The sequence below is a fragment of the Aplysia californica genome, unplaced genomic scaffold (genome assembly GCF_000002075.1).
Source record: "Aplysia californica isolate F4 #8 unplaced genomic scaffold, AplCal3.0 scaffold01182, whole genome shotgun sequence".
Taxonomy (NCBI): Eukaryota; Metazoa; Mollusca; class Gastropoda; order Aplysiida; family Aplysiidae; genus Aplysia; species Aplysia californica.
Genome location: NW_004798452.1, coordinates 94,206 through 117,630, shown reverse-complemented (window position 1 = coordinate 117,630; position 23,425 = coordinate 94,206). Strand labels below are relative to the sequence as shown.

At 40.4% G+C, this 23,425-nt stretch overlaps 2 protein-coding genes across 4 annotated transcripts; one reads left to right on the top strand and one right to left on the bottom strand.

Moving 5' to 3' along the window:
• Window positions 1-120: 120 nt before the first annotated feature.
• Window positions 121-13,700, top strand: LOC101854221 (nucleoporin p54). 2 transcript variants are annotated; one of them, XM_005112096.3, is made up of 10 exons: window positions 121-581; window positions 4,651-4,824; window positions 5,460-5,668; window positions 6,291-6,478; window positions 8,740-8,939; window positions 9,535-9,683; window positions 10,979-11,086; window positions 11,428-11,547; window positions 12,094-12,204; window positions 12,952-13,700. In XM_005112096.3, exons 1-10 carry the CDS (start codon window positions 275-277, stop codon window positions 13,060-13,062), a joined length of 1,677 nt encoding a protein of 558 aa, XP_005112153.1. In that variant the 5' UTR covers window positions 121-274; the 3' UTR covers window positions 13,063-13,700. The 2 variants fall into 2 exon arrangements, with proteins under 2 accessions (XP_005112153.1, XP_005112152.1); XM_005112095.3 differs by having other exon boundaries at window positions 122-581; window positions 4,648-4,824.
• A 1,214-nt stretch (window positions 13,701-14,914) lies between these two features.
• LOC101853831 (chloroplast stem-loop binding protein of 41 kDa b, chloroplastic) lies at window positions 14,915-23,005 on the bottom strand. Of its 2 annotated transcripts, none has more exons than XM_005112093.3 (5): window positions 22,592-23,005; window positions 21,101-21,312; window positions 20,305-20,453; window positions 19,029-19,193; window positions 14,915-18,173 (listed from the first exon to the last, which is right to left on the bottom strand). In XM_005112093.3, the coding sequence occupies exons 2-5, from the start codon at window positions 21,252-21,254 to the stop codon at window positions 17,406-17,408; spliced, it is 1,236 nt and encodes a 411-aa protein (XP_005112150.1). In that variant the 5' UTR covers window positions 21,255-21,312; window positions 22,592-23,005; the 3' UTR covers window positions 14,915-17,405. The 2 variants fall into 2 exon arrangements, with proteins under 2 accessions (XP_005112150.1, XP_005112151.1); XM_005112094.3 differs by having other exon boundaries at window positions 22,881-23,005.
• Window positions 23,006-23,425: the final 420 nt, after the last annotated feature.

Here is a 23,425-nt window from a genome sequence, read left to right as displayed (position 1 = left end):
AACTGGAATGGCCAAAAAGGAAAACTGTTGACACTTCTTTAAAGAGTCAGTGAAGATGGGTATTTAGAATTTGTCAAAAAGTAGATCTATTTTATACTGCTTGCGCTTGCACTCAAGACTTTTTAAATTTAGTAATTGACAATTGACGAAGAAAGCGCACAAGGCAAAGACCCCAGTGTTTGTTGTGTTGTGGATAGCAGAAGAATCTGGCTGCAACCAGTGTGAAAATATCTCCTGACAGCCAAATTTTTTAACTCTTATTCTTCTGTTAATCATGTCGTTCAAATTTGGTACTACATCTACATCAACACAACCATCTTTGTTTGGCACAACACCAACCACCCAGTCTTCAGGATTTGGTGGCTTTGGCAGCGCCGGAACGACTGGAGGGACCACTGGAGGATTTGCACTTGGTTCTTTTGGCACAACCACCACCACAAGTGCTAGTACTGGCTTTGGAAGCTTTGGTGTGGGAACAGCAACCACGTCAGCTCCATCATTGTTCAGCGGTTTTGGTACCACATCTACATCTGCATCACCGTTTTCTTTCAGTACTGCAACCACTTCAGCTCCAAGTGCAGGTTCGTGAATAACATTATCATTATCATTGGAAGTGGCTATCCTCACCCGGGGTGAGAATAATACGATTCACCTTTCACCCCGGGTGAGACTTGCCACCGTTGGCTATTCTCACCCGGTTGTGAAACAAGACCTGTTTTTCCTAATTTTGGAATACTTTCTATTGGTGTGGATGATCAAAAGGATAAAAGCAAGGCCACCTCTATTCTCACCCTGGGTGAGAATAGCGCAGGCGAGTCTTTTGGCTATTCTCACCCGGTGTGCGTTCACCGTTAGAGCCTAGATCTAGGCCAACCAATTTTGTGTTCACCCTGAACCGCAGAATTCTGCACTGTGGTAACGGAAAAATTGTAGAATTCTGTGCCGTGAACAAACGTTCCATTACTACTGTCAGCCTAAAAGCGTACAATTTTGTCTTTGCTCAGTGGACAAAGAGAGAGAGAGAGGAGTAGCGCGAGAACTTTCGGGCAAAACAAAATGGCGACCCGCGTAGTTCGGCTCGATTCGAAAAGTTAAATAGCCGTAACATCTTTGTAGACGACCAAATTAATTTACTTTTTGTGTTTTAATTTAACATCATTTTTTAACTTTGTTTTGGTCAATTTGATCGTCCACACCGATAGACAGTATTCAGAAAGAGACAGAGAGAGAGAAGAGGGGAGGAATAGATCTTGCGACCCGCGTTTTTCGGCTCGATTCGAAAAGTGAAATAGCCAAAGCATCTTTGTAGACGATCAAATTAGCTTACTTTTGTGCTATAACGTAATTTTTTCTTTGCTTTTATCCATTTGATCATCCACACCGATAGAAGGTATTCCAAAATTTGGAAAAACAGGTCTTGTTTCACACCGGCACCGGGTGAGAATAGCCTACGGTGGCAAGTCTCACCCGGGGTGAGAGGTCGATCGTATTTTTATTCTCACCTCGGGTGAGGATAGCCACTTCCTAAAAGCAAAGAAAAAATTATAGCACAAAAGTAAGCTAATTTGATCGTCGACAAAGATGCTTTCACTTTTCGAATCGAGCCGAACTATGCGGGTCGCCATTTTGTTTTGCCCGGAAGTTCTCACAAGATCTACTCCACCCCTCTTCTCTCTCTCTGTCTCTTTCTGAATACTGTCTATCGGTGTGGACGATCAAATTGACCAAAACAAAGTTAAAAAATGATGTTAAAACGAAGTGGCTAGCCGTACTTTAACCCTAGAAGCGCTCAGTGTTTCACCGGAAGTAACCCGCCAAAAATGCCCCGCCGCCACGGCCGATCAGTTGTAAACATGGGGGTTTGGCCGGGGGGGAACAGCTGAGGTACCCGAAATGTATACCTGCTACTGAAAAATGACCATTTACGGCTCAATGGATGATAAAAAGCATATATTTTCTTTAAGCTGATAGAATGAGCCATTCAAAAATGATCAGCGATCAAATAAATACAAACAAAGCCAAGAACGCGATAGACTCAACAATTAGTACATCAGCATGGCGAAACAAGTGATAACACATAGCGTGTAGTCGCTCAGCGGGACCGCGTCACTTTATCGATCGATATCTCGGCCAAGAGACGCTCTACGAGATCAAGATAACTTGCAAAGTCATTGGTCACTATTTATAACTTTGGCCTACAAATTGACTACGTCATTTTCCATATTTATAAAGGAACACTGGAATTTTCCATTGAAAAGGGTCCGCGTCTATGCCCTTTATATAGGGCCTGCGCACTTCCCGGTCAAAGTATGTCAGCCTTATATATAGGGCGTGCGCGCTTCCCGGGTAGCCCGGCTCACGCCCTTTATGGGCCTGCGCGCTTCCAGGGTTAAAGGTACGGCTAGACTGAGAGTCTAGCCGTACTTAAGTACGGCTAGACTACCAGTCTAGCCGTACTTAGATCTAGGTTTGGCCCTATCGACGCAAGCCTGTTGAGTACACAGGTCTCATTAGATCTATATCTAGCAATTATTCAGGTTCAAATACATGCAAGCCAGTAAGGCACCTTTTGGTTTTGTCTGAAATACAAATAATTTAGGCATAGCAAACTAAAAATTTCATTTACAATTCAGCCATCAATATTAAGTACGGCTAGCCTGACAGTCTAGCCGTCCTTAAGTACGGCTAGCCTGGCTGTCTACCCGTACTTAAGTACGGCTAGACAAGAAATCTAGCCGTACTTAAATACGGCTAGACTGCCAGTCTAGCCGTACTTATCTTAGGCCCAATTAACATTAGAAAACAGGAGGTTTAAAATACATGCACTGTCATTAAGGCACCTGGTTTCGTCTCAAGTACGGCTAGCCTCTTCCATGTTAAAATACAAAAGTTAATTAATTTGGTCATCTACAAAGATGCTACGGCTATTTAACTTTTCGAATCGAGCCGAACTACACAGGTTGCCATTTTGTTTTGCCCTGAAGTTCTCGCGCTACTCCTCTCTCTCTCTCTCTCTCTCTCTTTCTCTCTCTCTCTCCACTGCCCACAGACAAAATTGTACGCTTTTAGGGTAACAGTAGTAACGGAACGTTTGTTCACGGCACAGAATTCTACAATTTTTCTATTATATCAGAGTGTAGAATTCTGTGGTTCAGGGTGAACGCAAAATTGGTTGGCCTAGATCTAGGCTATAAATAACGGTGAGCGCCCACCGGGTGAGAATAGCCAAAAGACTCGCCTGCGCTATTCTCACTCGGGGTGAGAATAGAGGTAGCCTTTCAAATCATTATCATTTCATGGGTAAAAGATAAATAATATTATATTTTTGGCAGTCTCCGTTTTTTACCCTAAGAGTACTGGAATAATGATATTGACCTGATTACTCGCCTCAGTATCATTTAAATTTTATTAGAAAGAGAACGATAGATAGAGTGCTGCACTGTTGTTCAGTTCAAATTCTATGCCCCCTGTATTTTTAACCATTGAAGTGGCTATTCGGACTCGAGTCTGAATAGTCTCCCGTGGCTATTTGGACTCAAACTCCAATTCGTGTTGCTCTCCTAACTCTATCAGAATACGGAGCCGTCAGAATAATGTATTGTTTCGTCCAGATTTTATTTGACGGGGTGCCCATTGGATCGGGTCTGGTTGGGGCAGTTTGTTAGTCAGATTGAGGGTGCAAAGTTGCTATCGTGGCACAAGCCGATCGCGCCCGTCTCGCTTACTCAAACACAACTGCGTTTGTTTTTAGGTGACAGTACAGTACGACAATCGCCCCCGACCCTACCCGATCCCATCCGCAGAGGGCACCTTATAAAGTATCCTGTTGGAAAAGCTTTTCCTTTAGATCTCTGTTATTTTGAATGACTGACTTTCCCTGTGGAAGGGTTTTAACTTTTCTCTTCTTAATTTCTAATTTCTAACTGATCAATGATTTTGTTTTTCTTGTCAAATAAAACGGGTTTAAACTACCTTCCCTTTGTTATTCTGAAACTTTGGTTTTCAGTTTTTTTCTCTACTCTGAGCTCAGATTGCCATTTCCCTGTTTGCCTTTGTTGTGCAGTGTTTCAGATTTTGCAACTTTTGTTCACTTTTGACGTCACTAATACTAATACTTCTATTAATTTGTGTCGAAAATTTTAGCCAGATCATAGAAAGGGTAGGACTTCCCCAACAAGCGACCACTATGAGACAGTAGAACAGATGGGTTTGAGGTAGGGTGAGGGTCTGGGGTAGAGTTAGGTCTTTTCTTTATTCATAATATAATGTTTGTTGGGGTGGTCGCTCGTTTCCGAAGTCCTTCCATGCCATAGAAACTGAGGAAGGCCAAGGTCGAATTGCCTGTCCGCTTCGCAGCCGGTAGATCTACACCCGATGATTGCATACGCCCATTGGAGTTTGAGTCGGAATAGCCACGGGAGGCTATTCAGACTCGAGCCCGAATATAGCTGAGGCCTTTAACCATAATTTGATGTTTTACAATTCTATTAGCTTTGGTTTTCTCTCGCTCGTCCACGTCAAACATAGTGTGATCCGCATGTGCCGAGAAGAGAGTAAGGTAGTACAAAGTACGAGTCATCAGCAGCTTGCAGTCAGTCAGTCCTGTTTCTCAAATTTCTTTTCTTTTGTGTGTGTTGTCATGTCCAGCAGGTTTTGGGGGTTTCGGGACGACTGCAACTGGAGGTTTTGGTAGTGGGCTTGGAACTACAGGAACAAGTTCAGGTTTTTCCCTTGGAGGATTTGGAAGCACTGGTGGAGCGAGCACCTTTGGAGCAACAGGAGCTGGGACTTTTGGCGCCCCAAATGCTGCAGGTGGAGTGGCTGGTAAGGAATGGATCAGAAGCTCTTTATGTGTTATTTGTGAGTGTGTTTGTTGCGTGCTTACTTATATTATATATGACTTTTGAGTGGATTTTTTTTTAAAAGATGAGGAAGTGTATATATATATAATGTACGTATCGTAGGTAGAAAATTGGCTACAGAGCACAAAAAAGGATCCTTAACACTTTGCCATCATATTTTTAGGAAAATCCAAAGAAATTGGGTGGTAAACATCGCCAATCGGCGAGATGAGGCGGCAAAGTGTTAAAGAAAGTACTAAATAAGTTAAAGAAAAATTTAAAACAAATTATATTAATTCTGTAGAATGTGATGCTTGGCACACACCAGATGTTTCTGCAGAACGAATGTTCTACGTATGAATTTTGGTTCCCTTGTACGAAGGTTTCTTTAAGCACTAGGAAGATGAGGCTGATGAGGAAAGTTTTATGTTTCTCACTTTTATAAATTATCGATAGATTTATATATCTTTATGTGTTATCTCTTGCAAATATCTTGTACAATCCCATATCGGTCAGTGATGTAAAGAAAAAAATTTTCCACTGGTCACCCATCTCAAATTACAGCAAAACCAAACGCCCGGTTCAAATAATTAAACTTCCTGTATTTTTTTTTTTCAGCAAATGCTCAAAATGCTGTGCCCAGCGAGGAAGCAAACTTGACCGCCACAGCAATGGCTGTGTCTCTGCCACAGATCTATGGAGATGAAAGGGACGCAATCATCGCCAAATGGAATCAGTTGCAAGCTTATTGGGGAACCGGAAAAGGGTTTTATTCTTCAAATGGAGTGGTGGAGTTCAAGCCAGAAAATCATTTTTGTCGATTTAAGGTAAATATGTCTATTACATGTAAATGTTTTGGTTAAGATTTTAAGGATCTAATATATTAAATTTTGTGTAAGCTGTTGGTGTTATTGGTTCTGATCCATGGAAAAGTTTGTGTAAAATGCACAGAGTTTGACAAAAAAGTCTCTTTCATGTCGATAAAATTGGCTTCATGAGTGAAGCACCCGTTTTAGAGGTCTGTTTTCTTCTTGTTCTTCTCCTTTTTCAGTGTTTATCGATGAAGTAAAATATGCTCCTTTTTGGTAATGTTGGGTTTGGGGCATGGTTTCTCTCTTTAATCTTCTTTTGCGTTATATTTTTCTATTTTTGGAACTTGTCCTTTGTTTCTTTCCTCTTTTTCAGATAAAGATACTGCGTTGTGTTTGTGGGTTTAGAAAATTGCTGTGGGCCTTCTTACCATTGTTTTGTGGGTGGTTAGTAGTTGGTCTGGTGTGGTTTGCTCTTCCTTTCCTGTATTACATTTGGCATCTTTTTCTCTCCTCCTTCTATTCTATGTTACTCTCTGATCTTTAGCTCTTATATAATCATTTTATGTTGCAAGCGCCATAACGTTCATGCTAAATAAAGCTGAAGTAAGCTAACATTTTTTTTCTTTATGTTGTCCAGGCTTTAGGCTATCATCTGATTCCTAAGGGGAACAACGAGGCAGGCCAGGTGGCGCTGGTACTTGCCAAGAAGGAGACGGATGTTTTAGCGGCCCAGCAGCAGATTGTGGATACCCTGCACAAGATACTGGGCAGCAAGCCCACCCTTAATATCTGTGTGGAAGGGGTCAAATCCATGCCAGAGGACAGGTGGGTTCGGGTTGACTTTAGTTTTTAATTTCTTTATGGTGTGTTGAGGAAGTTCTGAGTAAAAAGAATAGTGTAGCTATTTCTCGGTAGTGACTAATTAAAAAGAAAAAATCTTTTCTTAATACCTTGAGCACTGCCACACATAATGCACCACTGTTTTTCACACGAGCATCTGGTATCATTGGGGAAAAAATTGCAATTCTGTTATTATTAGTTCCCCTTTGAACAGTATTTTACATAATATGAAATAAGTATAAAGAAAAACTACTTTCTGACATTTTACATACCGTGTAACACGGATAGGTTGAACACAGAAGACTCGAAATCACGCTACCGTCGATCTGTGCATGCGGTCCCCCGTTTTGGTTTTTTTTCCTTTATCTTTGTAAGATATCCCTCGAACTACCGAGGCTGGTCCCGACGAATTGGAGCTATCCGTGTTATACAGTTTTGTTCCAAGGTCTCCTGAACTGCAAAATGCTTGATTGTTGCGTTTGAATTATGAGAATCAATGACTGGTTACAACTGTTTGAGACAGTACTGCACAATCAGATGCTTGTTTTTAATGTTGGTTTAATTAAAGGCGAATCACAATAGAGTAAATTGCTTCTTCACTCCAAGTTCAATACTTGTGCAAAGTTTTACTTTAAACAGTTTATGAAATATATAGAAATGATAGTCAAACCTGCTGAAATGACTACCTGTCCAAGACAATCTACGTGTACAAACAATCTCATCCCACTTCCTTTCTTGTGTGTTTTCCATAATAATGACCCTGCAGGTGGTTGGAGGGCGCCACTGGTAGGTCCTACAGCTTTATTTTCCCTCTGTTGTTTCTGTTTGACTGTTTGTCTTATTTTTTCCCAGCACTAAATGATTATTATTTATTGTGTTGATGGGCTTCTCTTTACTCGGCGTCGGTGGCCTAGTGGTTAGGCTCTCGGACTCACAACCATAAGGTCGTGGGTTCGAATCCCGTCAGGGACCCGACGTTGTGTCCTTGGGAAAGGCACTTTACACGAATTTTCCTATCTTCACCCAGGTGGGAATGGGTACCCGGCTGTAGACAGCAAAAGATCTTGTCAGTTTGTTAGTGTTTGAGCACTGCCCAAGAGGACATTGGGTGGTCATCTTCAACAAATCCGACTGTACCTTCCAGTTCAAATGCCTACGTCCCTCCACCACCACAACCACTACCACCACTAGCCTTACACTTACACAGGTTGAAAATGTCAGCCTCAGGTCTGATTTTAACGCAAGTGAAATCTTCATAGGTCTGTCTGCACAGACGTCTTGTGAACTGATTTCATACTGGGGGCAAACCTGTTCCAGCGGCCTCCTCTTCAGGGCAATCACCTGAACAAACCACCACTTCCCCACTTGCGTTTTTTTTCTGTATTATAATAACATTGTTCAAGACATCTATCAGTCTAAGATAGCCACCTTTCTCCTGGACACTGGATAGCAGTCTTGGACAATTTCAACTATGTATTATCAAAGAGTCTACATAACAAGAGGGGCCACTTCTCTCTTTGAGCCAATTAAAAAAGTGTCCTCAAAATTCGGTGGCGCCCTCTTCACAAATGGGCACCCTTTGCGAACAGAGTTACCCTACTTGAGTTTAAAAAATCAAAGTGAAACTAGCAAGTTTTTAAATAAATTTCGGAAGAACGCTTTTTTAAAAATGGTTACGCTGACAAAAAAACCTCTTCCGGAGGAAAGGGTGATTGTTTTTTTCGTTTAATTTGACTTTAAAATGAAAGGCGAGAGGTTATTAAAATAAAATAAACCTAAAACTCCGCACTGAACGAACCCGAACTGCTGATGAACAGCAGTCGATCTGCGCACGCAAGGAGGTGCTATTCCTATTCTTCTTCTGGAAAAACAAAAGAGAGCTTCAAAACAGACTGCAGCGCCATCTGAAGCAAAGAGCGAACTTCCTGCGGACACTTTTTTGGCTGAGTGGACCATCTTGTTATGTACTATCTTTGGTATTATTGTATATTTAGATTCTTGAGTTGTTCTTATTTTACCTTTTCTTATGTTGTCAATATTTTAAGATTTTACACAAAGAACGGTGGTAAGGTTTTTGGAATGAAAATTCATATTGTATATATATTCTCTGGTTTGTACCTATTTTGTATGATTGTACTCATATCGAGCAAGACTTGGTATGCATTGCAAAGTATCATGTCTACTCTTTATGGGTACCTTCTGATTTATAAGTCTAACCTCACCCCCTCCCTGAATCTCTTCTATAGGACAGAGATTGTCATCTATGTGTTGGAGCGACCAGCGACGGGACCCGCCAAGCGGGTTCCTGCCAGTGACTTGTTCAACTTCTTGAACCAGCCCACACAGAAGACACAAGTCTCGAGTCAGTTGAATGTGGAGAGTATCTTGCCCAAAGTGGGATGGAGTGATGAGCAGCTGAAAGAATATTTGGACAAAGCGCCATCTGGTAGGAACAAATTGTGGTTGTCTTCTAAAGGGGCACCACTTCTTCAGAATTACAGAACTCTCCTGGAATTTTGGTGTTATTTATATATATTGTTTTGGTTTTTTTTCCTTTTGGGGACGTGGGGGTGGTTTTTACTTTTTCTGGTCATATTTTCTAACTTAAAATGCACTTTTTTCTAACCTTTTCTTTCTTGAAAGACAGCCTGTTTATTTTCTTTGTAATTTGTATTTAGCATCATGTCTTGTGTTTTGTTCTATTCCTCGTTCTGACATCGCCTGCTCCTTCTACCTGTTATCATGCTCTACTCTGTCATTGACAAAATGTGGATTTTATCTTGCTGACCCGATGTAAACCTTCACTCCGAGATTACCAATCTCTCTCCCCCCCCCTCCCCCAGTTGGTGGTTGGCGGGTGCTCTGGTGTGGTTTGTTTCTTATTTCTTATCAAACATCTATCGTTCTTGTCTCCCCTCCTTCTTTTTGTGTTTGTTACCCTTTTGTAACACCTCTAATCTTCGGCACTTATATGACCTCATTGTGTTGTAAGTGCCGTAAAACACGTAATAAAATTAACTCTCTCCCCCCCCCCCCTCCAGGTGTGGATCCTCTCTTGTGGGAACAGGCCAAGCTGGACAACCCAGACCCAGAGAAGTACATCCCGGTGCCGATGATCGGCTTCAAGGAACTGCAGAGGAGGCTCAGGCACCAGGCGGAGCAGACCAAACTCTACCAGCAGCGCTTGGATGTGAGTTCTCTCTGCGGAGATGTGCAACACTCACTCAGCCGTACACTCGCACAAAAGCACATAGATACACACACACCACACACACACACACACACACACACACACACACACACACACCTACCAGCAGCGCTTGGATGTGACTTCTCTCTGCGGAAATGTGTAACTCTCATCCACTGACACAGGCACACATACATGATACACACAACTCACACTCACTCACTCAATCTACCAGCAGCAAATTATTAGATATGAGTTCTCTCTCTGCGGAGATGTGTAATGTGCATCCACTAACACGGGCACACATACATGATACACACATCTCACACTCGCTCACTCAATCTACCAACAGCGCTTGGATGTGAGCTCTCTCTTAGGAGATGCTCATCCACACATTTACGCACTTACAAACACACACTCAACTGTACACAACACTCACTCTCTCACTTACTCCACTCCACTCAACCAGCAGTTCTTAGATGTGAATTATTCTGAGAACAAAAGTAGTATTTGAGAGGCAAGACCTCCAATTTGCCACCCTTCTCAAATAGGGCATTCCCCGACCAATGCAAATTTTTCAAAAATACCTCATTAGGGATTCAGCCCAGGTTCATGTACATTGTTGTGTGCGATGACTGACAGGCAGGGTTAAAGCAGCTCGTCTCTTGATAATTAAAAATTACGTTCATTAGGGCATAAAACATTTTTGTGAGTAGTTCGAAGGCATAAATGTTGTTAGGTCCTACTTTGTTTCCAACCCTATATTGTTTCTATTTGTCCATCTGTCTGTCTTTTTCCCAGTACTAAATGACCACTATTGCATCTATGGGTGCGTGTAGTTGATGGATACTCAGGTGTGGTTTGCTCTTTCTTTCCTCTCAAACATCTATCATCCTTAACTGTCCTTCTTTTTTGTGTTTGTTCCTTTCTTGTAACTCCTCTAATCTTCAGCATTTTTTATATGACCTGATTGTGCTGCAAGTTCCGTCATAAAACTCTTACTAAAACTAAAGCGTTTATGGGCTTCTCTTTACTCAAACAAACAAAACAGTTCCCTCTTATTCCAACAGGTGATAGCCGGCGACCTGACAGTAGTTCAAAGGCGAAAGGCGTCACTGTTGTTAGGTCCTACTTTTGTTACCAACCCTATGTGGTTTCTGTCTGTCTGTCTGTCCGTCTGTCTGTCCGTCTGTCCGTCTTGTCTTTTTCCCAGAACTAAATGAAGGTTTTTGCATTGATTTGGTCCTCCTTCTATTCAAACGAACAAGGAATGATACGTTCTCCTCTCATGGCAACAGGTAATAGCTGGCGATCTGACGGACCTGCAGACTCAACACAGCACCATGCTGTCCAAACTGGAGGACTGCAAGAGGAAAGACCTGGAGCTGGGGCATAGGCTGCTCAAGGTGGGCGTCTTAATACGTTATACAGGCCCAGTCTTTCTCGGTCTCTGTCTTTCTCTTTCTCTCTCTGTTTTTTACTCACTGACTCACTCACTCTCTTTGTCTTTCTCTCTCTCTTTCTGTCTCTCTCTCTCTCTCTCCCTCTCTTTCTCTGTCTCTCTCTTTCTCTCTCTCATTCTTTCTCTGTCTGTCTGTCTGTCTGTCTGTCTGTCTGTCTGTCTGTCTGTCTCTCTCTCTCTCTCTCTCTCTCTCTCTCTCTCTCTCTCTCTCTCTCTCTTTCTCTCTCTCTTCTGCCAAGAGAAACTGACCCCTCTCTCTCTCTCTTCCTCTCTCTATCCCGGCAGGTGATTGTGAAGCAGGAGGTCTATCGTAAGATGGGCTACGCCATCCAGGTGGAGGAGGAGACTCTCAAGGTACAGCTGGAGCAGCTACAAGGCGAGCTCAATCATCCCACACAGTTCAAGGTACGAATCCTCCCAGCTCCCACTCTGTACACTATTCAAGAGTCGCTCAGTTGCCCGTATATTATTATGTAACGCTTTCAAATGATGAAATTGTCTGTGTCTGAGAAATATTTCATTTCTTAGTTAAGTTAAAGTAAGAATTTTATGGCTCTTGAAACACATGTAGGCTATTTTTATGCCTAATATTAGAAGTAGTACCAGAGGGTTGTTGTTGTTGTTTTCAAATCCCTTTAGCTGCGAGCATTTCGCTCTTGGCAGCGCAATGCCTCCCAGAGGGTAACATACAAAGAAAAGGAGGAAAGATATGAACAATGGATCTTTGATACGAAAGACATGAGCAAACCACATCAGGGCACCGGCCAACCATTCACATTTAATTTCTATTGAACATGACCAGGAAGTATATCGAGATCATTTAAGTTTGTTGATTTGATCAGTGTCGTCTTAGAGTGAGCAAAAGGACAAAGAGTTAGATGTGTTAACTTCTGTGCAGCAAATGTTCCCTTTCACCTTATTTTTTTCCTGTGCCTACTCTCTCTCTTTCAGGGCCGACTGAATGAGCTGATGTCTCAGATGCGCATGCAAATCCAGACGGGGTCAGGTCGCTCTGAGCAGGGCTACAACATGGACACAGAGACACAAGTGGAGATAAAACAGGTGAGAAGAGACTCAGCAGTGTGTCGCTCGAAGCTGCGAGTGTCAGCTGCAGACACACGTGTGTTCTCAAGATGAAATGTTAGGGTGAATCTAATTTCTTCTTCAAAGGGAGCCAAACCTGTTTAATGCTACTTTCAGTAAACTTTCAACTGAGTACTGTGTATAAACAAAAATTTGACATTTTGGAAGACATATATATATGTCTTCAGTTGATTCTCACAAGGTAATATGTTGTATCCCCAGCAAAGATTCGGTACCCTTTTTTCTTATGTTCTCCTTCCTTCAAATGGGTTTTTCCAAATCAGTAAATGGAAGTATATTGATGGCAACATTTGAGTGCCTTAAACTGTGCCTCAGTTTACGTCCCCGAAAAGGTAGAGAGATGGTAAATGTGTCAGAAATGAAGCCTGGTTCTTTTTTTAGGAAAGGAAAAAACAGCATCTTCCTTGACTGTCTTCAGTCAGACATGCACGTTCACCAAGCTGAAGTTCTAAACCAAACTTTTGCTTGTTTTTTTTCTCTTGTGAGCTACCGCAATAATCTCAGGTTCACTATTTTTTGTTTTCTCTCATGGCAAACAATCTCAGCTCAACTTTTTCGATTATTGTCTCTGATCTTGAGTTCAATTTTTATGTTTTCTCTCATTAACTACCGTAAAAATCTCAGGTTCACTTTTTTTTTCGTTTTCTCTCCTATTAGAAATCTCAGCTCAACTTTTTCATGTGATTTTTGTCTCTCACGTTCCAGATCTTGAAGCAGCAGCAGGAGGGTCTCCAACACCTGATCAACATCATCAAGGAGGACGCCACCGACCTGCAGCTCATTGAACAAGGGATATCCAAAACACAAAGCCGATGAACCTTTTGTGAAAGCAGAGAGAATGTGCTTTTGTCGTGAAAAGAATGGAAGTGAGAGGGGCAAATGTGAATGTAATATATTATTGAAGTAATAGACGAGGGTTATGAGTCAAGTGAGAAATTTGATTATCATAGGGCTTGTAACTGACTGTCGTTATTGCTGCTTGAGAAAATAAAGACACTGGTGTACATCAGTCATGAATTTGTCCTGGGTGATTCAGAAATGAACAACTTCAGGAATTTTGCCTGAAATCATGATTTTTGTAAATATTTTCCTTGAAACTTGAAATTTGCATTATTGGCCTAGCGGTTAGGCTCTTGGACTCGCAACCGTAAGGTCGCTGGTTCAAATCCCATCTGGGGCCCACGTTGTGTCCTGGATAAAGGCACTTTAGCGCACCGAGCATCACTCCCGCAGCATACGCGGTCCGGTAAAATTCACGCTGGGGACCACATATGCTGGTTCAACTATAATTGACTATAAAGTAAACCCAGCAGTTTAAAAATGCTTGCAAAGCCTCAGTTGTTTAAAAACAGAATATCGACAAGCTAGTTCTTTGTGGTTTGTGTATATTCACCACTTTTAGTGCGAATAAACGGGTTATTTGTCCAACGGACTGAACAACTGAAAGTAAGAAACTTCCATGCAGTTCGTTGTTGTTTCTCGTACGCGGATCATGGGGGAGGGGGGGGGGTTCTGGAAGAAAATTTATTCTGTGTTTCTGAAAATATTGATGACTTCACACTCTGTTAAAATCTAATGAAGATTTATATAATATTCATATTTTTGTGTTTACTGGTATCAGTAAATTTTGTTCAGTCTAGGAGTCCCCCTTTTATCCGTATCAAAGTGTTACAGGGGGCTCTCGTGGCCTAGAGGTTAAGGTGTTGGCCTCTCATTCAAAGGTCCCAGGTTCGAATCCGGGAAGGGACCAAAAAATTTTTTTCTCTAAAATTGTCTCCTTTCACCTCCTTTCCTGCTCTCTAGCAATGTTCTGTTTTCTGCTTTCGTTTCCACTTTCTGCCCCCACCCCCTCACGTCCTTTGCCCCCTCCTCTGGGCTCCTGACTCTTTCTGCAGCCTTTCTACTGCTACTCCTTGGCTCCTCCTAACTGCTGTCTTTCTGCCTCACCCCTGATCTTCTGGTAGGAAAGATGTACACCTAGCCTTCTCGGACAAGGGCAAAAAATCTCGGAGGGCCCGTGTGCAATCTGCGCACGTTAAAGATCCCTTGGTGGTCTAAAATCGATAAGAGTAGGCTTCGGCTGCCACCCGCGCAAAATTCAAAATTTCCTACCAACTGAAAATATTAGGTGTGTCCCGCGCGCTCATATGACCTTATGCAGTTGCGAGCGCCGTAAAAACACTTACCAAAACAAACAAAAGTGTTACAGGTGAAAAAGTGTTTTACCTTTATGAGGTTTGTCTTGAAGGAGTGCACCGACACAAAAGGGGTATTTATCAGGAAGCTTGACTGATGTTTTTTGTTACTGTTTTAAAATGTCAAAATACATGCTTTTCTGATGACTATATGGTTGATTTTTTAAAAATATGTTGAATGTGTATGTCTTTGTGTTTTGAATCTGACCTCCTGTTGCTCCTGTTTATGAAATGGTCAACCATGCTGTGGATTGACCTGCGAATAAAAACTTTTGTACAAATTCCACCTTTTGTTCTGCAAAGTAATATTACCAATATAATAATAATTGATTATTTAAGTTATTTGAGGTTTAGACCCTTTGAACACAGCTTCTTCCTTCAAGTCCAGACTAAATTTAAGTACCGGTAATTCAATGATTCATGGCTATCATCAAACTATGCATGATGTGCAGAAACAAAAACAAATCATGGGATAAAGACAAAAGCTTTTTTTATTAATTTGTTTTTTTCTAAGTTCATCCAAAAGCATTATATCACCAAAGTGACAACAGATAATACAAATTCCTTGCCTGGGTGGGGATGAAAAATAGTTTATAAAACATCGGTGACACAATTGTCCATCAGTGAAGAATGTACAAAGAAAACTCAATTCCACAAAATAATAGCAGCACCACTGACACATGTGTTTATATACATACGTATATATAATATATATGAGAATTAAAATGTTAGCACCGTCAGCAAAATCATTAAAATCAACAAGTTTCACAAGAAATTCATTTTTTCAACAACTACAAAGACTTTCTTTCATTATAAGTGTACTAATGCAGCACACCGATAGCTGTTGGCATCAATGCTGGACAACAGGGCAGATGACCATAGCTCAAACCACAAATGTGAGGCATGCTGACTAAATGAGTTACTTCTCGTAATCCACAAACGGAGATATTGGCAAAAAATCGATACCAGGGTCAAATTTGTTGATTTTCTATTGATGCCATAAACTATAAAATGCCTTTTATTATTTCATGCTTATAAATGGTAAAAAAAACTCACCTATATTATTGTATCTATTTCCATGAGGCTTGAATCTGAGAAGTACCTCATTTTATCAGCACCCTTCACCAATGGAGATTTTAAAAACTTGCCCTGTTTTTGCAGTTTCAAAGATTTTTCACCCACTTGACCCTTCCAATCTGAGATGGATGGTTGAAGTTGGAGGTTCTGTCTGCCTCATAATAGAGGGATGTAGAACCCATTATATTTTACTTTTACCATATTATGTAGCATGTGAAAGAAAAGAATGTGACCCTCACAAAGGAAGTGCAGAAAAGAGTAGAATGTTGGTTAGTTGAAACCAATGCTTTCTCACATTGTTCTTCTTCTCTATCGTTCTGAATATCAAAAGTTATTGAGGAGATGAGTGCATTTCTCACAAAAAGAGTGATCATTTGTGGTTAGGGGGCATTACTTGTTGCAAGTCATTTATAATTTTTTTCTTTCCCACTGTCTTGTCTGTTTTGCTTTTTTTCTTGCTCAAAATGACTTACTGTGTCCTTCTGCTCCTCTTTACACAAACAAACAATGTGACTGAGTATGAGATTTTATTCCTAATCTTAATTGTGCATCTAAGATGATCATTGCCTGAGACATAAGGCGCTGCCATCCAAAATTTTTGTTCCCACTTTTGAGAGAATTTAGAACAGTGATTTTAGCCACATTTGAAGATGAAGAAAATATTCACACATAAGCACACACTCAAACAAAATGTACAGAGTACAAATAAAAAGACACACATCCTTTCATTCATCAAAAAAGGCAATGGGACATCAAATTCCTGTTGAAAGAACCAAATGCCATGGTTCATACTGGTGAAAGTATACAGTATGTAGGACGGAATATTAACTGATGAAACTATAGAATAGTATAAGTATTTTGTTTCATCAGAAAGATCATGTATGTTGTCAGCGATGTTATACTAGTTATAGTTATTGTTTCATCATGCCAACTTGGGAACCAGTCCGTCAAAAATGAAAATAAAAAACACCAAAAAAGTCAGAAATTCGCCATATTCACAGAAGACAGTAAAAAATATCTCTTTATCTTGATGTAGGAGCATAAGATGTGAACCCTCACCCTAAAAAGTGCTGTCTCTATGCTTCATATAAGTTGCTTAACAGAGAAATAGCCATTCAAGTGTAAGTGCATAGAGATAGAGTCTAATGCCTAATTTCACTTATGCAGTCTACAAATTACACAAGAGAAATATTAGTTTGGGCATTGTTTGGTATTGTCCTTCTCAGCTACTAGTGGCTTACTGAGATCAGCTCTTACAATCTTGTATTGCACCAATGAGCCTTTTACCAGATGAATCAAAAGTGACTAATCAGTGACCATTGAATCCTCGTGTCTTAACATGTTACTATTTTTAAAACTATTTTTCATACAATGAGTTGTTTTGAAACTACATAGTCTAAAGGAGAGGCACTGATATAACATCTAGGGCTGATAACTTTAAAGTTTTTTCAAATGAGAGCATATTATTTTAGGTTTACAAGTAAAAACTTCACTTTGACACGGCAAACATAAAAAATATGGACAATGTAATCCATAGCACACCATCATGTATCAAAATCAAACCAAGCTTTAGAAATGTAAAAAGATACTGAATTTGAGCTCAACTTTCATATATTTCTTACAGAAACTCCCCCCCAAAGAAAGTGATTTCAAATCCAACTCTGTCAAGCTCACAATTGAACCAAGTCAACTGTTTTGGGCTCCAAGGCTTATAAAAAGGACCAACAAATTATTAGACATTATTGACTCGATCAGGTACATGTGGTTGAATTTAATTTCTTTTGTTCAGTGCCCTGTAACGCTGTCACTTTTGAAACTTTCGGTGGGCTCTAACACTAACTACCAGAAAGCACTTCATTTGCTTTACGAATATCGTACGAGCCTATTTTACAGTTCATCCCTCGGCTCAGGATAATTCAGTCCATAAATGTCTCGGAGACCTCGAATAACATTGTATGGTTTTGACGTAAAGTATGTCTGCATTGTACGAATCATTTCCTTTCTTGCCTTATCAAAATGCACTGTGCGGATCGCTGACTCGTAGAACTTCACAGTTTCCTTAACAGCTTTTTTCCACTCCGTCGGTTGCCAGTTCAAGACCTTCCGAGCCTTGGATATATCCACAGGGCCTTGATGAACTGATGGAAACAGACGGATAGTATCCGGTTTGTTGTCCAGGACAATTTTCAAGTCTGGCAGGTTCAGTTCACTCCTAATGTCTTGTAGAATTTCCATGAGACTCGGAGTTTCCTCCAATGCCAAATTGAAGGCCTGATCGATGGCCTCGGGAGGGACATGCTCCACAAGTTGGGTGATCAAGTCTGCAACGTCGTTGACGTACACTAAACTGATCGGCTTCTTCTCCAGCTCTGAAGGGACAACAATGTCTTTCTCGAGATACGGGCGTAGTTTCATCCACAGCTGATAAATCCACCATCTGTAGGTGTTGTCGCGTTGCCCGAACACATCGGGGAGTCGGAGTGAGACATACGGAGGACCGTACTTGTTCTGTCTGTAGTCGGCGAGAATTTCTTCGCACTCAAGTTTGCGGTGACCGTAGCTCTCCTGGGCGGCAAATTCTTTCTGCTTCTCCTCTGAAGATGGTCGAACTGCATCACTTTCCAGTGAAGGTTCTGTATGGTTCTTGGCAGACACCTAAAAAAAGAAGTTATTTCATTATTTAAAGGGTGGGTACAAACAAGTCTGCAGCACGAAATAAAAACAAAATGTAACATACACTATTCTTAACCCTTAACCCAAAATTCTACCTGGAGAGCTAAAAATATGATACTAAGAGTGGTTCCTGAAAAAGGATCTCAACATGAAAAGTGAATGCTTGGGATTTTTCTGAAAGAGGCTTGAAGATAATGGCCCACGTCGAGTAATTACCAGCAGTCAAATTATAGAAAGCTTAAACTTTTTCAGTATCATTCTCATATATAGCTCCTCTCATTTAAAAAAATATCCGGTCTAAAGAATTAAAGTTTCAGAAACTACTCAAGTTATTCTTCAATTACTGCTACGATCTTAACCCTAAAAGACTAAAGGATTACACATGTGATGCCAGCGATCAAATTAAAAGTTTTGCTGACATTTCAAATTGAAATGCCATAGAATAGTTTGTTTTCAATATGATTTTAAAATAAAAGAAAAACACTGTCAATACAAAGCTTCTTGTTCATCTTTAAATGGACATCCCTTTCTCTGGTGCGAATGCTACGGTTCGTCACAGTCAGGTCCTCCAGGCTCCCGTAGGTTTTGGATCTCCCTGCCTTGAGTTGGGCCAATATTTCCTTCTAAGTGTGTACAACGACAAATAATTAAAACTGTGTCCAGAGCATCCCCTGTAAGAATATAAAGTTGCTGTTGTTGTTGTTGTTGTTATCAATCCCGCAACAGCTGTGCCCTCGCCCTTCTGTCCATTACCAAGAAGTGATAAGTGCAGGTTTGCTGCAGTTGCTGTAATGTTCCATAGAGTGTGACAGAACATAAAGAAATTTCAGACCTTACCTCATACACAGAGTCGGTGCTGATGTATATGTAGAGCCGGACTTTCCCGCCCAGCGCGCTGAGAGTATCTGCCACTGACTGAGGGTGGTAGGCGCTAAAGTCGACCACGGCGTCGATCTTGTCACTGTAGTACACAAAGTCGACCAAACCAGAGCATTTGCTGGCCTAGATGGGGAGGTCACAAGTTAGCCAAAACATCAACATCATCTACATATGTGAGGCATTGTGGTGAAATCAGGTGCTCGTCAAAATAATGAAATCGAAGAAACCAGCATTTTCCTGGCTGTTGGGCAATTTTGTTCGAATTTTCTTTTTTTTTGCTCAACATATTTTACATCCATTTAAAAACACATTTCTGAATAGATTTTATTGAAAAATGTTAATCAAAGCCACAAAAAAATATAAATTTGCAGTTTCCAAGGACACTTAGTCTTTGGAGTTTACCGATCTCAGATATTTGTATATTAAAAGCAAGACAAATTATGAACAAGCTTTAAGATGGTACCAATAACTTCTTTTGCCCAGAAATTGACAAGCGCCAGATTCCATTGCGTCATAACATATATTTTCGGTTTCCAATTAATCATACATCCCCCAATTTAGGTTTAAAAAAATTAACAGAATAAAATATGCAGAACAAAGCGCGGTATCCAATAATTCAAATGAAAATTTGAACTGACAAAAAGAATTATGATGCCATTCAAATTTATACAAGAGGCAATCTTATAGTGGTTTACTATTTAACTACCTCTTATCAATATATTACTGCAGAACTCATCCATCTCTGGCAAAGAGTAGCCATCATCAAGTGGACTCGCAGTGAACTGCAGTTTAATACCCAGTACACACTCCAAATTGGTTCCATCAAGTTGAGTCAGGACAGCTACATTTTCTTTTCATGGATGGGGCAAAAGCTACAATTTTGGCACAATACGACTAATTTTACTCATGACCTTGAAAAACAAACAGCCCCATTAATTTTTTAAAATCTGTCTGTTCTCGCCTAAATCAAAAGAATTAATGTTATTGTCAGAGTACACAAGGTATAAGTCTACTTCTCTTTCTTCCCTTTTCTGAGACAAAAACTGAGCATAACTATTGCAAAGTATGAGCCTGAAGATGACTTTTTTGTCCAAAGTACAAATTTAGGCTGTCAGTTTTGGAACTTATTATTTCTTCCTCTTTCAAAAATCTACAAAAATTCCTATCCCCTGAGCCGAAATTTTCCATCCCGTTCTTGTACCTTGCATGAGTTGGGTTTTGTGAAATAACTCACCGCTTGCATCCTGTCACACATGATGTGCTGCACGTGCGGCTGAACGTAGAACCCTGTGTCCCAGTACCAGTTGCCGCGATTGACCAAGGTCAGTTTATGACCTGCAGCGATGAGGCGCTCCGCAGTGCTGCTTCCGATGAAACCATTTCCTGAACAGAAATTAAAACATTGAGTCAGTAAAATGTGGTAGTTTCAGGTTTATAATCTTCTTCGTCATCCGCAATCTTCACAAAAGTCTCAGGGTATCCAGCTGAACATTTTATAATAATAGAGTGCATCTGATGATATTTCCTTTACCAGGGAGAAAGTGAAGGACAAATATCAAAATTTCAGTGTCACGTTCATTCCACATTTATGCACTTCTTCATGAAGTCTGAGCCCATATATAATACTGATTTACTATGAATAATGTAGTGCAGGTGAAGAGTAATTAAATAAACAAAATAAATACACACAAAATGAGAACTAATTTTGTCAAGGAAACAAACTCCATTTATTCCACTAACATATATATATTACACTTTATCTCCTTTTGCTTTGCCAATGCTTTTTTACCAGTCGGGCCTACTACCCACAAAGTTGTTTTTTCCTCAATCTTATGGAATTTTTGTTCTGTCGAACCCCATTTCTTTACATACCAAATTATTAAAACAGGAATTTGTCCACCAAAAGATAAGACCTGAACTCATGATTACAAAGTAACTTGGAATGGTAAAAATTAAAAATTTTAAAAAGAATGTTAACAGTGAGTTAAAAAAATCTCTGTGAGGTCTTCTAGTATTATGAGACTACTTACCGCCAAAGATCAAAATGTTCTTCGGAATAAATGTCACATCCACAGCCTTTGCCACACTGATCGGCAAGCTGGGGAAGATGCCGAACAGGAAGCTGGCGATACACAACACACCACCGCCTGTACACCATATACTTCTGTTGTGGTACATTCCCATGGTGACCACTATCACCTGTCACACAGATTCTGGATTATTCCTCCTCTATGACCATCAGCTGGATGTAGAGAAAGAAGTCAAGATATCTTTTTCATTTTCCAGTTAATCTGTCTTTCTGACTCAAAATTACGTATATAAATCTACCTGCTGAAGCTATAACTAAAGGAGGATGTCATTAGCCATGTGGAGAGAGTTGTAAACACCAGAATCTCATACTTTGATATAAATATATGATGTCTTTCAAAAGTTTGCTGTGTAGCCCTTTCATAATTCTGTAATCTCGAAGTCAATGGTGGAAAACGTTTCTTAGTGCATATTGAGCATCCAGAAACAAATCACCAAATGCAAATTGTATTTGATTTTCATTGTACAGAATAGCATACAATCAGCTAGATACCCACTGGGCTATTATTTCACAGGTCAGCCCTACATTGAGGGTATAAGGAAGTCTTTGGTTTTTATTAATTAAGATTACTGAGATTTGATTGACCTGGTGAGAATCTCATAATACAAATTATAGTAGGCTAATATTAAGTTTGATCAAGAAGTCAGCAGTGAAATTATTCTCTGTGCAAAGGCAAATGGTGCCTACATATAGCCTCCTACGTACACTACAGAGTACGCCTACATATAGCCTCCTACGTACACTACAGAGTACACCTACATATAGCCTCCTTCGTACACTACAGAGTACACCTACATATAGCCTCCTACGTACACTACAGAGTACACCTACATATAGCTTCCTACGTACACTACAGAGTCCGCCTACAAATCCAGGTGTCTCGAGCAAAAAAAATAAAAAATGAATGTGCCCAATACAGGTAAAGCTGTTTTCTGTATTATATAAAAAATATTAGAATCAGTTTGACAAAATTTCTGTAATTTATGTTGCACTTAGGCGAAGGGAGTACAATAAGACAACACATAATATCATCACAGACTGAATGTATACTATACAACTGTCATCAAGGCTTACAACAAATATAATTCAATACAACATTGGAAAGGTACCATCAGTGTTGTTTCGTTGTGGTTTTTAGTATGTTTAGCTGGGGTTGTTTGTATGTTGTTACATTACATTGTTGTTGTTGATGTGTTGTTGTTGTTTTTTTTGTGGGTATTTTTTTTTGGGGGGGGATTCAAATCAAAATAAGCTCCCTCCGATCAAGATAAACAGAGATGGAGAGTCCATCAAAACCCTTCCAAATCTGTACGCTGGACCGCAACAAAATTATCTGCTAAATTGTAGAAATAGTACTTTTTTCTCACCCTTTGTGATTTTCACTTCAAACAAATTCAACATAAAGTTCTCCAAGTTCTCAAAGTGAACTTACCGTTCGCTTGTGACCACTGACACGTAGCCTTCAGCAATCAGGATAACTTTTAACAAGGGGGAACTCCTTCACAACTCGCCATCCTCATCGCAGACAGAACACATACAACTTACAGCTCACTTACAAGTAAGCAAATCCTTGCTCATCTTCATCAAATAAAATGCTGGCCCAACTATCCTGTAAAATCTCGATTTTTCAACTCAAAACAAATACATACAGTAGGGTAATACAATTTGTGTTGTGCTTACACTCAATGGCTTTCAAGCATAGAATCTAACGCAATACTCACACGTAGGACCTGATGCTTCATTCACAGCACACACCACTGTATACATCACACACACACACTCACACTCACACTCACACCCATCGGCCCTCTTGAAACGAACGAAGAAGAGAGTAGAGACGTGTACACGAGCGAAGGAAGCGCGAGCATCGCTCTTGGGGTGCTTGATGCTTGTGGGAGGGAACACGGACAGTCGCTGTGTAGCCTAAAGGCTAGCCACTGAGAAGAGAGCAGGCCACTTGGTAGATATAATGGGAGTCTACAATATTACTATTAACTGTGTGTTGGTGCGTAGCGTTGTATGTCTATCTTTTTGTTTCTGACTACCACCCAGATTCTCGGATAGTATGAACGTATAGCTATCACCCCTTAGACGCGGACCACACCTCTAGCAGCCGCCCTCCTTCTTTGTTTAGTCTCAGAATAAATGAGAGAGAATCCCCCCCCCTCCCCGATCGCAAAAGTGCTGTTCTGGGTACTTACTATTTGATTAGTCGCATACGTATAGATCTACACATTAATATAAATGTTGAAAAATTGTTATATAT

What these genes read in the sequence shown, in the direction of transcription:
- LOC101854221 (XM_005112095.3), top strand. Translation starts at nt 275, where the DNA reads ATGTCGTTCAAATTTGGTACTACATCTACATCAACACAACCATCTTTG. An exon ending in ATCATTTTTGTCGATTTAAG is followed by an intron (nt 5,669 to 6,290) that starts GTAAATATGTCT and finishes TATGTTGTCCAG; the next exon opens with GCTTTAGGCTATCATCTGAT. An exon ending in TGGGGCATAGGCTGCTCAAG is followed by an intron (nt 11,087 to 11,427) that starts GTGGGCGTCTTA and finishes CTATCCCGGCAG; the next exon opens with GTGATTGTGAAGCAGGAGGT.
- LOC101853831 (XM_005112093.3), bottom strand. Translation starts at nt 21,254, where the DNA reads ATGGGAATGTACCACAACAGAAGTATATGGTGTACAGGCGGTGGTGTG. An exon ending in GAACATTTTGATCTTTGGCG is followed by an intron (nt 20,454 to 21,100) that starts GTAAGTAGTCTC and finishes ATTTCTGTTCAG; the next exon opens with GAAATGGTTTCATCGGAAGC. An exon ending in GCACCGACTCTGTGTATGAG is followed by an intron (nt 18,174 to 19,028) that starts GTAAGGTCTGAA and finishes TTCTTTTTTTAG; the next exon opens with GTGTCTGCCAAGAACCATAC.